This window comes from Mobula birostris, chromosome 30 (assembly GCF_030028105.1).
Source record: "Mobula birostris isolate sMobBir1 chromosome 30, sMobBir1.hap1, whole genome shotgun sequence".
Taxonomy (NCBI): Eukaryota; Metazoa; Chordata; class Chondrichthyes; order Myliobatiformes; family Myliobatidae; genus Mobula; species Mobula birostris.
Genome location: NC_092399.1, coordinates 7420286 through 7438730, shown reverse-complemented (window position 1 = coordinate 7438730; position 18445 = coordinate 7420286). Strand labels below are relative to the sequence as shown.

At 41.5% G+C, this 18445-nt stretch overlaps 1 protein-coding gene across 1 annotated transcript in view; it reads left to right on the top strand.

Annotated features, from left to right (window-relative positions):
• Nucleotides 1–18445, top strand: part of wdtc1 (WD and tetratricopeptide repeats 1) — a 70310-nt gene that overhangs the window by 48608 nt on the left and 3257 nt on the right. Inside the window, exons 11-15 of the mRNA XM_072247340.1 lie at nucleotides 3946–4042; nucleotides 6591–6764; nucleotides 11508–11743; nucleotides 16085–16259; nucleotides 17809–18001. Coding sequence (XP_072103441.1) covers nucleotides 3946–4042; nucleotides 6591–6764; nucleotides 11508–11743; nucleotides 16085–16259; nucleotides 17809–18001 — 875 coding nt within the window. The remainder of the gene's footprint in view (nucleotides 1–3945; nucleotides 4043–6590; nucleotides 6765–11507; nucleotides 11744–16084; nucleotides 16260–17808; nucleotides 18002–18445) is intronic.

Genomic DNA, 18445 nt, shown 5'->3' with positions numbered 1-18445 from the left:
CTTTCGTGCCGAAATGGCGTGAAGCGAAGAAGGAATTACCATTAATTTATATGGGAAAAATTTTTGAGCATTCCCAGACCCAAAAAATAACCTACCAAATAACACATAAAACTGAAAATAAATAACACTAACATATAGTAAAAGCAGGAATGATATGATAAATACACAGCCTATATAAAGTAGAAATAAGGTATGTACAGTGTAGTCGGGAAGATGAAGGCAAAACCAATTTGTGGGAGGAAAAAATCAGCACGTACGCAGATATGCACATCACAGGCACACGTCACGCATGCGCACACAGGTCCCCACACAAGGCTTCATGGTCATGGTAGTCTTTCCTGGGGTAAAGTGTCCCGGGATTTGATTGCTACTTTTGTCCCTTATTTGGGAGTGAGAAAGTTGGCAACCCTAACGTAAAAGACATGTTTAGGTGAGTTTAACCCTACTTGAACCCCCCTATATATAGCATATATTGTCGATATTAAACCGGTCCGCGGTGCAAAGAAGCTTGGGGACCCCTGTTCTAACTAATGAATCGCCTATCACCACAGCTCACCTCTTCTTCTCCACCATCCACCCCCCCCCTTCCCTTCTGAGTCACAGAGCCAGACTTATTCCAGAGACCTGACCAATGTGACTTTCCCCTGCTAGGTAAATTGCCCCCACTCCTCCCCAAATAGTATCTAAAGTGATATACTTGTTGTTGAGGAGGGCCACAGGGGTACTCTACACTGGCTGTTTATCATATCTGTCACATCCTCAGCCTCCCAAATGATCCGGAGTTCATCTAGTTCCAGCTCCAACTCCTGAACTCTTAGTGTTAGAAGCTGCAGTTGGATGCACTTCTCACAGTTGTAGGCATCAGGGATACTGGAGGTCTCCCGGCCTTGCCACATCCCACAAGAGGAGCATTCCACTATCCTGCCTGGCCTCTTTACTGTTCTAACTGAGCATATATAAAGAAGGAAAAATGTTGAAATTGTATAAGACATTGGTGATGCCTAACTTGGACTATTGCGTGGAATTTTTGGTCACCTGCCTACAGGAAAAATGTAAATAAGAATGAAAGAATACAGAGAAAATTTACAAGGATGTTGCTGGGACCTCTTGAGTGAAAGGGAAAGATTGAATTGGTTAGGACTTTATTCCTTGAAACATAGAAGATTAAGAGGAGAGTTAATAGAGGTGTACAGAATTATGAGAGGTGTAGATAGGGTAAATGCAAGCAGGCTTCTTCCACTGAGGTTAGTGAGGCTATAACAAGAGGTCATGGGTTAAGGGTGAATGGTGATAAGTTTAAGGGGGACATGAAGGGAGACTACTTCACTCAAAGGGTTGTGAGAGTGTGGAATGAACTGCCAGTACAAGTGGTGCCTGCAAGCTCAATTTCAGCGTTTAAGAGAAGTTTGGATAGGTACATGGGCGGTAGGGGTATGGAAGGCTATGATCCCGGTGCAGGCAGTTTAATTGGTTTAGCATGGACTGGATGCTGAACTAGGGCCTCTTTCTGTGCTGTAGTTTTCTATGACTCGTAATAAACTGTGGGTGGAAACTCCACCTGCGTCTTTTTTGCCTTTTCTCAGTCAAGCCTCTCCTCACTGAAGCTTCAAAGAACTAAAGCCTCAAAAACTCCACTCTAACTCTGGCCACTCCAAGAATAGCCGCTCCGCTTGCCTGACTTTAATTTGTTCTTGCCAATCAATCCCAAGTGCTGACTGGCCGCTGTTCACACTGCCAAGTGTCGCTGCTTTTCTACTCAATCATTGAATCTGAATGAGCCAGTCTTCCCAAACTTCGGACCTCAGATTTTTGGCTGCTCAAAGTTCGATTCTTTATTCTGAAATCAGCAAAGACAAATGATCTTGTAACAATTAAAAAACAACAAAACTACATTAGTTTATGGTGAGAAAGTAAATTAGCAATATAGTGATCTTGGCATTCAAATCAGTGTAACTTGGCGAAATAATGAAGTTAGTGATCTAGTTAGCGTTCCAATAACACCTCAATCAGCTGTCACCAAAAAAAATCATGCTCACTCTTCACTAAACAACTAACAAAGTGTGAATACGTAACTATGCTCATTTGCTTCTACCACTCCCCAACCCACGTGACAAATTACAATAATAAACTACGATACAGACAAAAAATAGATATATTGCTCCAGTTGGACAGAAAATAGATACATGGTTCCTAAAAGTAGTATTGTCGTAGAAATTACTTCTAAATATTAGAGATTTGGCTTGTGAATATTTTGCAAAAATATCAGCACTATCTTAAAACAGTGCCACATGAGAGATTATTAAACAAAATGAATGCATATAGTAAGCCTAATACATTGATTTGGATTGAGGATTAGTTAATGGAGAGACAACAGGGGAAAAAAAAGGATAATTTTATGTTTGGAGACTGACTAAGGCGTTGCCATGGGCATTGTAATTGGGGGCCCCAACTGTTCTCAATCTTTGGAACAAAGATTTTGGATTTAGGCATCAAGTGTAATATTCAGGTTTGTTGCTGATATAAATGTATTGCTAGTGTGGACTGTGGGGAGGAATAAAGAGATTCCTCCTGTGGGATATATATACATGCAGTAAGTTTACCAGGAGTGTTTTAGGAATGAAGCGATTTAATTATAAGATTGGAGAAAATGATATTTCTGTTTGAAGAATAAGTAGCTAAAAGAAGGTATGGGAGGTATTCAAAACTGAGTTCTTAACTCATAGGATAAAGCAAATCATAGTTGGGGACTTCAACCAGGCTTGTTTGAAGAAAATCCTGCCCAATTACAAACAGCATATAACCTGTTACACTAGAGCTCCCAACACACTGTACCACTGTTATACTAAGGTAAGGAATGCCTACCATTCCATGCCCAGACTGCATTTCAGTAAATCGGATCACTTGGTGTCCTCCTACCTGCATACAGACAGAGGCTAAAGAGTAAACTTCCAGAGATTAGGACAACAAAGAGGTGGTCGTGGGTGGCATGTCCTGGAGGGGGGAGGTGCCACCCAGAGCATGCTCTGTTCTCACTGCTCCCATCAGAAGAAGCTACAGGAGCCTCAGGTATCACACCACCATGTTCAGGAACAGCTACTACCCCTCAACTTTCAGGCTCTTTAACCAAAGGAGATAACTTCTCTCAACTTCAATTGCCCCATCTTTGAAATTTTCCCACAACCAATGGACTCTCTTTCAAGGACTTTTCATCTCATGTTATTGATATTTATTGCTTATCTATTTATTTATTTATTATTATTTCTTTCTTTTTGTATTTGTAGTTTGTTGTCTTTTGCACACTGTTTAAACATCCAAGATGGTGCGGTCTTTCATTGATTCTATTATGGTTATTATTCTATTGTGGATTTATTGAATATGCCTGCAAGAAAACGTACTTTGATAATAAATTTATTTTGAACTTTGCACAACTAGAGGTCATTCAGAATTAGAAGACCAAAAAAAAAGAGAAATTACTTCAATGTTTCAGAGCAGGGATAGAATTAAAGATTTCCTCATCCCCCTTGAAATTTTTTTTTGATTTTGTTTAGCTCCTGAACTTGTACTAAAGTGCTCCCTTATTCTTGTTTCCTTCGCTGATGAAAATAGTTTAACTTTCTACCCATCTAATGCTTTTATATTTTTATCGCATCAATCAGGTTGTCAAGCCCTTGATCCTTTTCACTAAAAAAAAATCATACTTCCATTATTCAGGCCAATTCTTAGCTGTCGTGTTTACGTTAGGACAAATAATCAGATAACTCCAAGCAATTGTACCATGGGTGATTATCTATAAGGTACAGAAAATCATTTGGCCACTTAACCTGGCTGTTCATTGATTCTATTAATAGTTCTTTTTATATGGATATTATGACAGAAGTATCCAAAATGCACTGCTGCTTCTGTCACTGAAATTCTGTTCCCTAATGGTGATCTCACATGTTGTAGATTTGCAGAATGGAAAATCAATGGCTAATGGAGTTACAAATGGAATCCATCTTCATAGTAATGGCTTTAGGCTGTCGGACGCATGGCCACAAAGTAGGTAAGAAATCATTCACCTTGAATGGCAAGGATTGTATTAGATTTGCACAACTGGGATCTGGTAAGGGTGAGGTTCTGCAACTGTCCTGGGGTTAAATTTTGGGCTTTAATGATCCGGGAAAACAAAAGAGTTGTATTTCTACAGACCCTCTCAAATACACAAGTGCTTGGCTGCCAAATTTTCTTCAAGTATGATCAGAATTAAAATGTGGGAAGTGACAGCTATCATTTTGCACACAGTGTTTCCACAGACAGGAAATTATGATTTGAGCAATGAATACACTGGCCAGTGATGTTCTTCAGAATTGTCCCATTTATTCAGCTTTGGCTTCCTGAGAAAGGATTCTGAGTCTCAGTTTATCATCTCATCAGGAAGATGTAGCTTTGTAAACAATAGAGCAGACACCAGCTTCATTAGTACAGTACTGTCATTGGCCAAACTCAAATCCCTGGAAAACAGCTGCAGCTCAATTTTAAATCAGATGTAAGTGCTGCCAACCTGTACTCAGCTGACACCAAAATGAGTCTGGGATCCTTCTGTTCCTCTGGTTGATAGTCATAGAAAAGTCTTGAAGTTAAGACCATAAGCTAGAATTGGAAGTTTAAAGACTTTGGAGGAGGTGCAGTTGGCACATACAGGCTTTGCTAGGATTCTGCAGAGGAGATGAGGAACCAATTTCTATACTTGTTCTGCTTTTAAAAGAGTCTTTAATAAACCCAATTTGCACAAATAAAGTTTCTCGAAATAGAACTTCATTAGTTTGTTTCAGACAGTGGAAGTTATTTAAGCAAATCAGCTCATACCTGGTTTGTAATTTACTCCTTTTTCCTGCCTTTACTTCATAACCTTTAATAGATTTATTTGGTGAAGGAATAAATCTCAATTAATATCCAGTATCATAGCTTTTTAAGAAAAAGAGTTTCTAAACAACATGCGGGTGGTCCCATTATAATGAACTGGTTCCATTTTTGTAAATATCTGTAAGTCAATTTTGTCCATAAGTTAGAATAGACAAAAAATGCTCTATGGCAGGGCTTCCCAACCTTTTTATGTCATGGGCCCTTACCATTAACCAAGGAGTCTATGAACCCCAGGTTGAGAACATATGCATTTAGGAAGTCAAATGGCTTGTGTTCTAAGAAGGTTTGAGTGTATAAGGAAGTCTTATTGAGGTTACTCAGGGCTTTTGTGGGACCTTATTTAGTGTGATATTTGCAGGTCTCCTCATCTTTATTTGCCTTGGATGCATACAGTGCAGTTCCTATAGATTAGTGCTGAGGAGAAAGTAAAGTTAAATTGGTCAATACCAACTAGATTTTAGAAGAGTGACATTGAGTCATGTAAATTCTGAATGAGATTAATAAAGATGTACTAAATTTTTTTTTCGTGCAGCTGGGGAGTATAGAAAAAGGAGGATAGTCTCAGGATAAAGGGGTAACTGTTTTAGAATTGAGATAAAGTTAAAATCTACGTGGAGAGGGTTTTGAATTTTGGAAATTCAGTATATCATAAGACAGTCTACGACCCTTGCAGTGCATATACAGGAAGCTATTCAAAGAGTTAAGCACATTCTCAAAAATCACCCAAGCAGGAAACGTCCTTCAGGGTTTTTAATGAGATCTTACTTGTGAAACTCAGAAAGTTAAGCAAAATACTTATTAAACCCAGTACAAGAACGCCATGCACCTGAATATACTAATACTGTTGATTATTCTCACGATCAACGTTAACCATGGTAATTCACACACTCCACACCCCATAACTAGGCCATGTAAATAAGAGTAAACTCACGGTGCAACGATATCTTAATAACCTTCAAAATATATCTACTAAATGTTTACCAAAATTAACAAAACTTAAGACTCACAGATGTTGCTGTTTCAGACGTAAATAAATAGCAGATGGAGATGGATGTGTTTCCATGACATGCCTCAAAATAAAATCCTAATTAACCTCTGCTGGAAATGATATAAAAACAGCTAATGTACAGGAAGTGATGTTCATACGTACGAAACGAACTGCACCTCTAAAGCCCATAACACTCTTGCGTACTCAGTCACGGCTTGGATCATTAAATTTTTCGGCTAACGGAAATGAGTGGTATGGTTTTGGACAGGAACGTGTTTCCAATCTGGGATCAGGCATGACCATGTTGAATGGGCAGAGCAGGCTTGAAGAGTTGTTGTATGGTTCTGTGCTCATATAAATCACCCTCTCAGCCTTCTAAACTGTTAAAACAGTAATGGTATTAACAGTTCAGGAAGGCACCTCATCATTACCTTCAAGAGCAACCAGGCTTGGGCATTAGATCCTGACCTTGCCGGTAACATCCGCATAACAATGAATAAAACTTTTTTAAAATAAACCTTTTAACCTCACTGCATTGTATTTCCAAGCTCTATGTGGTAAGCTGCAGTGACAGAAACGAGCAAGTATTTCAAAAGTTTGGGGTACTGTTTTAAAAATAATGGGACTCTAACTTTATTGTGGATATTTAATATACTCTCTTTGGTTTTGGTCATCAGGATGTGGACTTTTCTCTTTACAGTGTTCCCTATGAATTGTCACCACACTTGGAAAAGCTCAAACAGCAAGCAAACGATGCCTTCGCTCGGCAACAATGGACACTGGCCATTCAGCTTTATAGTAAGGCCATTCAACAAGCAGCCAGAAACCCCACGCTTTATGGCAACAGAGCTGCAGCCTTCATGAAACGCAAATGGTAAGGAACGTTCCTGCTTCAGTACTAGAGTTGCCTAACTATCTAGTGGACTGTAGGTTCTATTAATAAGTATGTCTGATTATTTAGATAACTAGATATTTGGCATAGGTAAGGTAGAGGGTACAATTTTTCTCCAGGTTAAAGGAGTCCAAAACTAGGGGGCATGGGTTTAGACTGAAAGAAGAAAGATTTATAAGGAACCTAAGTAGCATCTTTTACACGCAGAATGTGGTGAGCATATGGAATGAGCTTCCAGAAGAGGTGGTTGAGGCAGGTGTGATACTATCATTTAAGAAGCACTAGGATAGGTACTTGGAGGGATGAGGCTTACGGGGCTGTGGACCAAATGCAGGAAATTGGGGAGTAGCTGGGTGGGCACAGTGGTCAGCCTGACCTGGCTGAGCTGAAGGACCTGTATCCGTGCTGCATTGCTCTATGATTCTTACCATTTTGCTTTGCCTCTTCTTATTCCTGCGTTGCTGCACTGAGCTGGAATCTCTTCTGTAGGGCCACCTATCTGTTTTCTATCTGCGTCGTATTTTGTGTTGTGCTTAGTATGTTTAGTATGGTAAACATTATTATGCTTACTATGGTAGTTAGTCACATGAGCTAGGCCGTGGTAAAAGCAAAGAGTTCAGTTATGTATTCATATTTTGTCTTTAGATTTTGGTTGGAGTAATTTAGAGTTAGAGACAACCAGGTGTTGTTTTTGTTTATTGCTTAACTTTGTTTAAATCCGTTTAATTTTGCTTAATATTGCTAGTTCTAGTTTTGTTAGTTTTATTGCTTCAGAATTGTTTGTTTTGCTAGTGGTTTAAAAGCTAACAGCGGTGTTGATTTGTTCGAGTAGCTGTTACATCTTCCATGTTTGTTTGTTTTCACTTTCTGAGACTCTGCATGTGTAACGTTGATCATAGCTCACTTATGCTTTCAACATATCACTTAAGAATAGGGATAACCTGAATGGCAATAGCAACATTTGAGCTGGAGTTAAAATATTAAAACATAATAAGCTTTCTATCAGTGTTTTTTTTTTTGATAATGGGTGGGTGAGAAGCAAGGTGCTAAATATGGAGGATGGTGGGCAGGTAGTGCTGGGGTCTGGAGTGCACTTCTAAAGGTAGTTGTGGAGACAAATTAAAGTTAGCACCAAAAGAAGTATTGGAAATGAAATAGTTCTGCAGTCCATTGGGGAGAGAGGAAAAAAAATGGATTGCTTATTCAATAAACCACCACTTGAACCAGAGAGGGACTAATTCTTGCAGGGAAATTTGCTACTGCCACATGGTAGGGTTTAAGCAACATAGGCAGTCAGGGGGTAGATGTGTGGGTCTTTGAGCAGGAGTAAGTTATGTGATAAAGCAACACCAACACAAGCAAGTTTAGTAATCGCGATAGCCAGGGGTACAGTAAAGAGAGGGAAAGAATACTCATTTAAACTGCATTTATTTTATTGCCTGAGGCTTAACAGTTAAGGTGACTGAACCAAAACATGGATTGGCATTAGGATGTTATAGCCATAACATTAATGTGGCTGAAAGAAGGGCAGGACAGACTACTTCAGGGTACAGATAATTCAGGTGTGACAGAGGTACAGGTAAGCTAGGAGAGGGTGTTGCTTTTTTTGATAAAGGAGTATGTAACGGCTGTGCTTGGAGATGACATTCTTGGGGGATTGTCCATATGGGTAGGAATTTAGAATCAAGAAAGGGAGAGTCACTCTAACTGTATTATAGACTCAACAATAGTCAGTGGGAATTTGACGAGCAGATGTGTAGAGAAATTGCTCATAGTTGTAAGAATAATAGGGTTATATTAGTGGGAAATTTTAATTTCCCCAGTTTGACTAGGTCATCCAGAGTGTTAAGGACCCGGAGTGGTTGGTATTTGTCAAATGCGACCAGGAAGATCAATATATGGTGGTGCAGTGACATCAGCGCTGGGCTCGAGAACAGAGGTTCCCGAGTTTGATCCAGTGACAGACCGCCCCCGTATGCACTCTCCATCCGCGCCGGGTTGATGTCGAGCTCGCAACTCGGCCTTGTAAAATAATACTGCGAAGTGTCTGTGCAAGGAGTGGCGCCCCACGCAGCCTTTCGAACTGCGCCTTGTAAGACATGAAAATGCCCAACGCTGGCCTCTCAGGTCTGAGTCGACGTTGTCATCGTCATCGTCATCATCACCATCAATCCGGCCATTGGTGTAGTGGCATTGGCACCGGACTTTAAGGCGAGGGATCGAATCCAGCCAGGGCCCCTTGCACGCTTTCCATCCATGCTGAGTTGAGCATTAAGTTAGTAACTTGGCCTCGGGAAAAACAGACAAATGCTGAGGAAACAGCAAAAAATGCCACCTGATGCGCCACAAGGCACAAAAAGGAACGACAACGGGTAGGAACTAGCAACAGTTGATTGGGTAAGTCTGCTTGAAGGCAAAGGAACAAACAACAAGTTGGAAGCTTTTAAGAGTCCAGGGGCAGCACGTTCCTGTCAGGTTGAACAGTAAACCTGGCAAGCTTAAGGAACCCTGGAGAACAAAAGCCACTGAGGCTCTGGTCAAGTACAGAAAGAAGCATACATTGAGGTTGAGGATGAGTGAATCCCTTGGCAATTAAAAAAAAGAGATTAACAATATACTTGAGGGAAATAAAAGAGGGCAAAGGGAAGGTAAGAGACGGATCTGGCAAATTCCAAAATGTTCTCTAGCTACATTAAGAGTGAAAGAGTGGCTAAGCAGAGAGCAGGTCCCCTTAGAGATCAGCAGGGCCACGCTATGTTTCCAGTTGCAAGAGGTATAGATGATATTTAATGAATATTTCTCCTGAGTTTATGGTTACTCAAGAGATAAGGGAAACAGGTGGAGATGTTTTGGAGAACATTTATATTACCAGGAAAATGGTGTTGCAACTTTGAAGGGCATTAAGGTGAATAAATCCCCAGGGCCTTACTGAGTGCAAACTTGGAGCTTATGGGAGGGTTAGAGAGGAATGCTTCCATCTTTGGCTACAGGTGCGGTTCTCAAAGACCAATAGGTGGCTGAAGTCATTCTGTTGTTTAAAAATGGTAGCAAGAACAAACTAAAGAAGTACATGCCGTTCAGCCTGACATTGATGGTGGGGAAATTACTGGAGGAAATTCTGAGGGAGAAGATCTACCAGGATCTGTACAGGCAAAGTGTGATTAGGAAGAGTCAGCGTGGCTTTGTGCATGAATCTTTTAGAATTTTTTTTTTTGAAGAGGTAACAAGAAGTGTGGATGAGGGGGCAAGGCAGTGAATGGTCTTTAGCAAAGCCTTCTGCAGGGTCCCATATCGTAGTTTGGTCTGAAAGGTTAGATCCCATGAAATCCAGGGAGAACTAGTTAATTGGATTCGGTACTGTCCTGGAGGTTGGAAGCAAGGGGATGATAGTTGAAGTTTGTTTCTTGTAATGGAGGCCAGAGGTGTACCACAAGGAGTAGTGTTACAGACCTTGTGGTTCATTATTTATATAAATGATATGGATGCAAATGCACAAAGCTTGTTCAGTAAGTTTGTGGGTGACAGGAAATTAGGATGGCTTGTTAGTGAAGAAGGCTATTGTAGATTACAGAGGGATCTTGATCAGTTAGGGAAGTGGCAGGAGGTGTGCCAATAGATCTCAATACAAATAAGCATCAGGTGATGCGTTTCATTTTGTAAACGCAAGCCACCATAGGAGCTGCATTGTAGGTCAATCGGGAATGTAGTGGAATAGAGGGAACTAGTTCATTGAAAGTTGCATCACAGGTAGACAGGATTGTGAAAAGAATGTTTAGCGTGCTAAAGAGTGTTTATCAGTCAGGACGTTGAGTACAAGAGTTAAGACTTTATGTTGCAGATGTACAAGTCGTTGGTGAGTGTAAGTATATTTGATTAAACATTTTGTCCATTTAAATAAATAATTACAGGTTATATGTAAAAGTACATGAATGGCATAGGTCATCACATCATAAGTACATGTTTCGCTGAAAAGTAAAAACGAAATTAAGACACGTTATTTCTGGCACCATGTTTTATTTTGATTAGTTTTATGTTTTAGAATTACAAAACAACAGTGGCAACAAGGAAAATTTAAATGAACCTGAGGCGACAACCTACCTGTGACTACCTACCTGTAGCGAGACATAGGAACATAGAACATAGAAAACCTGCAGCATAATACAGGCCCTTCGGCCCACAATGCTGTGTGGAACATGTTCTTACTTTAGAAATTACCTAGGGTTACCCATTGCCCTCTATTTTCCTTAACAGGCTGTGATGCAGCCAGTCAATACACTTTCCAACACATTCAGAGCATAGTAGCCTATAAGCCAAGTCTGACAGTTGTGCACAGGCTATAATGCATCAAACATATACTTAAGTGCTTTCATAAAGTAAAATCTGTCACTTAGTTGACTTTATTGATTATAACTAATGCTGCTAAATCCACTCCACACACCCTTTGCCTGAATGTCAGAGCAATTTAATGATCACTGTTTTCCTATTTATGGCTGACTCTGCATTCTCAAATTTTTAGTGAGTGTTTGAATTATAGTCAGTGTACTATATATAAAATGAAGTGGGTGTTTTTAAAAAATGTGTGCCATTTATTATTGTGAAAGTATTTTGAATCATTGTGTCAATATAGGTGTTCTTTTTTCCAAGTAAGACAAGATCAGTGTCGCGTGAGCATAATAGTTTCATCCTGAGTAAATCCAGTATCTGATTCTATCCTTTTTCTTTCAGGGATGGAGACCATTACGATGCTCTCAGAGACTGTCTGAAAGCAATTTCTTTGAACCCCTCCCACCTGAAGGCCCATTTTCGTCTGGCACGTTGCTTGTTCGAGTTGAAGTATGTTGCCGAGGCTCTGGAGTGCCTTGATGACTTTAAGGGCCGTTTTCCTGAACAAGCCCATAGCAGTGCCTGCGATGCACTAGACCGAGATATCAAGGCTGTGCTCTTTGCAAAGAATGATAACTGTAAGTCCCTACAATGTTGCTAACCGCAGTGCACCAAAGTCCCTCCACAAAAATCAGACTTGTAGATGTAGCATTTATAATCTGTAATTGTAAAAGGGCATATAAGAATTGGACAGGAGATTCTGCAGATGCTGGAAATCCAGAGCAACACACACGCACAGTCTGGTCAGGCAGCATCTACGGAAATGAAAATAATTGACTTTTCTGGCCGAGACTCTTCCTCAGGAATGGAAAGGAAGGGGCGAAGATGCCAGAGTAAGATGGTGGGAGAAGGGGAAGGAAGACAAGCTAGAAGGTGATAGGTGAAGCCAGGTGTGTGGGAAAGTTAAAGGGCTGGAGAAGAAGAGATTGGACCATGGGAGAAAGGGAAGAAGGCGGGGCACCAGGGGGAGGTGAGGAGAAGGGGTAAGAGGCCAGAGTAGACAACTGAAGACACAAAATGTTTGTACAAAACCCAAGAGTCAGTACATACAAACAAGGAAAGAAACAAAAAACTAACTAAATATGGACATTGCCGGAAGAAATTACAGGCCCCAGATATAGGTTCAGATGCCTGAACTTTATGTCTCAGTCATTATGTTCTAACATGGAAACATGTCGTCTGGTCCCTTGCATCTGCACCTACATGGATCCTTGCAGAAGATGCACAGACACCTTTGTGACACCAGAAACACGTGGCGCATATGGCAAGGCATTCACATTATAACCCATTACAAATCCACCCTATGCATCAATGACAGTGACTCCTCCCTTCCTGATCAGCTGAATGCCTTCTGTGCATGATTTGACTATTGAATGATGTGAGATCAAGGGAAAAAACCACCTGCCCCCCACACCCCAGTGAGGAACAGGCACCCTCTCTGGCCAGGATAAACTCACACAAAGCTGTGGGGCCAGACGACATATCTGATCAGGTGCTGACGGACTGTATGACCCAGTTAACAAAGGTCTTAATGGACAGTCCATTTCCCTGCAGGATTCAAGGCAGTCACCATCATTCCAGTGCCCAAGAGAGTTATGGTAACTGGCCTAAACGATTACTGCCCAGTGGAACTGACTTGAACGGTTATGAAATGCTTTGAGTGGCTGTAGTGGATTGTATAAAATCACACCTACGAGCTACTTTGACAGCCTTCCAATTCACTACCACTCAAACTGGTGCATTGATGATGTCATAGCCTCGGCCCTCCACTCCACCTTGTCCCATTTAGAAAACAATGCCTCATACACCAGGATGTTGTTCATCGACTTCAGCTCGACCTTTAACATGATCATCCTCCCAGAGGCTGGTAGGTAAACTATCCTCATTGCGACTCAACACCCCTCTGTAACTAGATCTTGGACTTCTTGATAGAAAGACCCCAGTCAGTCTGAGTTGGCAGCAACATCTTAAGCTCCATCATGCTGAGCACTGGTGTCCCCCAGGGCTATGTGCTCGGCCCGCTCCTCTTCATGTTCTGACTCATGACTGCACTGCCAGATCCAGCTCAAACTGCATCATCAAGTTCACTGACGATACAGCAGTGGATGGCCTCATTATCAATTCTGACAAGTTGCCATACAGAGAGGAGGTGGAGCAACTTGTCAAATGAAGCAAGAACAACCTGAGTCTCAACGTGAACAAGACAAAAGAGATGATTGTGGACTTCAGGAAGAAGCAAGTCACCCTCCCTCAATTGCTGTGCCATTGAGAAAATGAAGAGCACGAAGTTCCTTGGTGTGCACATAAATGGACCATCTTTCCTGGACCCACAACACCTCCTCACTAGTCAAAAAGGCACAGCAGCATCTACTCTTCCTGAGGATACTAAAGTATGCAAGGCTCCTCACCCCAATTCTAACAACTTTCTACAGGAGCACCATGGAGAGTGTCCTGTCCAGCTGCATCACTGTGTGGTATGGAACCCGCAAAGCATCAGATCGCAAGATAGTAAAGCCTGCTGAGAGAATCATCAGGGTCTCCTTCCCCTCCCCTCCCATTTGTGACATTTACAGGAGCATTGTTGAGGATTCCTAACAACCATCCCACAATCTCTTTGACCCACTACTGTCAGGAAGGAGGAACTGAAGCACCAGGACTAGGACTGTCAGGCTGGGTAACAGGCTGAGACTAGTAAACACTCTGCCACCACCAAGGTCTCATCACTAGGACAGAGAGCTGTTTACTGTACTGCCTACCTCTGCTGCACACTGCATGCAATTTTAATTATATTATTAATCTATTTATGGTAATTCAGTGGATTCCAGTTAATTGGGTCATGTTAATTAGGGCAGCTGTTTATTTGGGATAACTCTTAAAGAACAAAAACTAAGTCAAAAAAATAGCAGGATTCCCTTCGTTTATTTGGAACACTATGCTGCTCAATTAGGGCAGGAGGCTGTTGCAGAATAGGTTCTAACTGGAATCATTTGTGTGCACTTGCATGGCCATTTGACACTACACCGTGCTTAGAGTGATCAGTTTTTAAATAGCATCAGTTACAGAAACAGCCAGGAGTGAAAATGAAACAATTTCACTACTTCAGCGAGCTAGGAATTACGAAGACATCGACAATGATCTTGAATGTTACAATGAGAATAAAGATTTGGAGAATGCATTTGTCTAAAGCAATGTATGAAGGCAGTCCATTATCTGCACTAGGTGTCTACACTGATCCTGTTCATTTACTGTCAATCAGATGAACACAACAGGTGAATTCATCCATCAATAACTATTAAAGTTCTAAGTTCAAAGTAAATTTATTATCAAAGGACATATATGTCACATGAGATTGATTTTCTTGTTGGCAAACTCAATAAATCCAATAATCATAATAGAATCAATGAAAGACCGCACCTACAGGGCGGGCAGCCAGAGTGCAAAAGACAACAAACTGCAAATACAAAAAGAAAGAGAAAAAAAGAGAAATAATACTAAATAAATATTGGAGGAGGAGAAGATGGCGGCACGACGCAGCTTGCGCGGCCACTCCAGTGAATGACATCTGTAATCTGTCAAGTAGGGTGCCGTGCACAATCCTGATTTGATGGAGACACATGAGAGAACGGAGGAACATCTGGAGAAACTTCTGAAGTGCCTTTTTCGCTGCCGCTGTTACTGTGTGATCCAGAATCTCCTGAGGGGAAGGCCCTGAGTCCTCGGCTTTGCTTGTTGCTCGGCGGCCGGGGCGGGGTCAAAGCACTCGGCAGAGGATGGTGCTCAGTGTCGAAGGGCTAGTCGGAGGCTCAAAGTTTTCGGACGGACTCAGTGTCAGCTGTGGTCGGGTGCTTCCAATACATCAACAGTTGTCGGTGCCTGGAGGTTTATGGCAGAGAAAGTTTCTCCCTTCTGCCACCTGCTATTGGGAGTTGATCGGAACTTTGAGACTTTTTTTTAACCATTCCCATGGTGTGCTCTTTATCAAATTATGGTATTGTTTTGCACTGCTATAACTATATGTTATAATTATGTGACCTTGTCAGTGTTAGTCTTTGGCTTATCCTGTGTTTTTTGTGATATCACTCCGGAGGAACATTGTATCTTTTTTTAATGCATGCATGCATTTCTAAATGACAATAAATGAGGACTGAGTGTCCTCATAATCTAATCTAATAAGCAATAAATATTGAGAACATGAAATGAAAAGTCCTTGAAAGTGAGTCCATAGGTTGTGGGAACAGTTCAGTGATGGGGAAGTGAAGTTGGGACTATAGATGAATTTAAGCTCAAGGATAAAAACATTAAATTTGTGGTTTTTTAGGGGTATCACAGTCAATGGGGGTCAGCTGGAGCGATGCCAGAAAGATACTTAGTGAGAGTGAGGTATGGGTATGATGTTCTGATGGACTGACTTGCAGAGTGATGATACTATCAGTCTCTCCTGGGCTGAGACGGCATAATTTAGACCTTCTGGAGAGCGTCCAGCATCATTACTACAGCAATTCTCAGCAAGGGTTTGTCTTTATGGAAATTCAGGCAATTTGGAGTGAACTTTACATGTCATTAAAGACTGTCTTGTTAACTACAGTTGTGTGTCCATCTTGATGAACAGAGTCACTTCCTTGTGGCACTAGAGGCCCGGGTTCAAAATCTGACCTCGGGTGTTGTCTGCATGTTCTCCTCGCGGCTGCCTGGGTTCCTTCCCCTTGCAGTTCAGTAGATTCCACGTTGTGTAAGTGAGTGGCCGCATCACATGCAAGCTGATGAGAATTTGGGAAGAGTTAAAAATACGAATAATGTAGGATTATTGTAAGTGGGTAGTTGATAGAGATTCAGTGGACCAAAGGGCCCGTGATTCTGACTCGAAACAATGGAAAGGAGTCTCCACTTTTATTTGAACTTCTCACTCTCCACTTTTGCAGCTGATGAGAAAAAGACAGGTTCTACAACCCCAATCCGCGTCCGATCAAGTGCGAGGAAGGATTCCATCTCCGACGATGAGGTGATTCTGAGAGAGCGAGGTTACGATTATAAGTCGCGCTATTGTGGCCATTGCAATACTACTACGGACATCAAAGAAGCCAACTTTTTTGGGAGGTAATTATATAATTTTCACAAAGGCACCAAGGATTTCTAACGCTCTTTTAAGTTTTCAGTGTGTATAGAACCAGGCACTAAATTGCAGCAAAATGTGGTTTTAAAGGGCCACTGCTGTGCACTACTTTATAGGGCAGCACGGTAGCGTATTGGTTAGCACAACACTTTACTGTACAAGTAACCCGGGTTCAATTCCCGCTGCTGCCTGTAAGGAGTTTGTTTTCTCCCCATGACTGCATGTGTTTCCTCCATGCCCCGGTCTTCCAAAGGTTACCGGTTGGTAGGTTAATTGGTTATTGTAAATTGTTCCATGATTAGGCTAGGATTAAATCAGGGGGAAGGGCTGTGCACCTCAAAGGGCTGGAAGGGCATATTCCGCTCTGTATCTCAATAAAAATATTCCCAGAATCGTTAATATATTCCAAGCAGAAGGTAAAAGTCCAAACTGTGTAAATATGGCAACATTTCAGTCTCAGCCCTGGGAGTTGCTGTTTACTGCTGCTTGTATCTCCATTTCTAGAGATCTCTGAATACACAGAACATCAAATGTTGAACTGGATGGGTTTCAACAGCAGAAGACCACAAATATAACCTTCAGTGGCCACTTTATTAGCTACAGGAGGTACCTAATAAAATAGCAACTGAGTGTATTTTGGGAGCGTTAATGATGCTAGGACATTCACCACAAATGATCTGCAGTAGTACTGAGGAAAAGAAGGATATTGGAGTACAAGTACATAGATTCTTGAAAGCAGCAACACAGGTAGACAATCTGATTAAGAACACATATGGGACACCGGCCTTCATTAGTCAGGGCTTTGAATACAGAAGAGGCTGGAAAAGCTAAGTCTGTTCTTCTTGGACAGGAGGAGGTTAAAAGGAGATGTGATTAAGGAGCATCAAATTATGAAAGATATCAATAGATTAGACTGCAGGAAAATTTTACCCATAATCAGAGATATATAGAACTAAAGGACATAGACTTGGCTTAAGGGGGAAAAATTCATGGAAGAATTCATACAAGACAAAGGAGACTTTCTTCACCCAGAGAGTAAGTACCCGGAATGCACTGACTGAGAGGCTGGTAGAGCTGAGGTGTTGACAGCACTTAAGAAATGTCTAGATCAGGGGTTCCCAACCTGAGGTCCACAGACCGCTCAGTTGGTGATAAGACTCCATGGCATTAAAAGGGTTAGGAACCCCTGGTCTAGGTGAACACTTGAATTGCATAAGCATGGAAGACCTTGAACCAAGTGCTTGGCGACTAATCAACTTGGACATTAGGCCGATGGCTTTAGAACTGTGTGGTTCTATCTTCATAGTAGCTGGGAGCTGATAGTGGAAGGAATTGGCACAGGGATTTGGTGTAAGGAAAATATCAGGACTACAGGGATGGGAAGGCTTGAGGGAATGGGGTACATTTGGCAAATGGCTGAATTTAAATGCTACTTTAATATTTCAGCAGAGGGGGTGGATAAACAGACCGTGGTTTGATTATAAATGAGATGATTTCCTTTTGTTGTGGCAAATGATTCATCTTTCCTTTCAGTAATGGTCAATACATCGTCAGTGGATCTGACGATGGATCGTTTTTCATCTGGGAAAAAGAGACAACAAACCTCGTTCGTGTTCTGCAGGGCGATGAATCGATAGTGAACTGTCTCCAGCCTCACCCAAGGCACTGCTTCCTCGCAACAAGTGGCATTGATCCTGTGGTTCGTCTTTGGAGTCCAAGACCAGAGGTACAAACGAAAAATGACTGAGTTTCCAAATTGGGGAGTGGGGGCCCAGGGAAAGCAAACTAAATGCCACATTGACCTGTGGAGCACAAGAACTACCCAACAACTTACTATTACAAACAGAGCGAAATGCAGCTGCTAGCTGAACATTAAGCCAACTATTATCAACATGGTAGCAGGTTCACTATTGTAAACACATTCTGGAAAGAAGCCTCCCGACAATTCATTTATGGAATTTAATAATGAATGTCTACAATAATGCCTGTGAGGTCTGGACTTCCATAAGTATAAATGCATCACAGTCTAACTTCATACTGTGCATGTGGCACCGTAGGTTAACATGGTTACCAAGAACTAAGCACTAGATCCTTGTTCAAGAACTATTTTGTTCTTATTTAGAGGTACAGCATGGTAATAGACCCTTTTGGTGCAACGAGCCCGCATTGC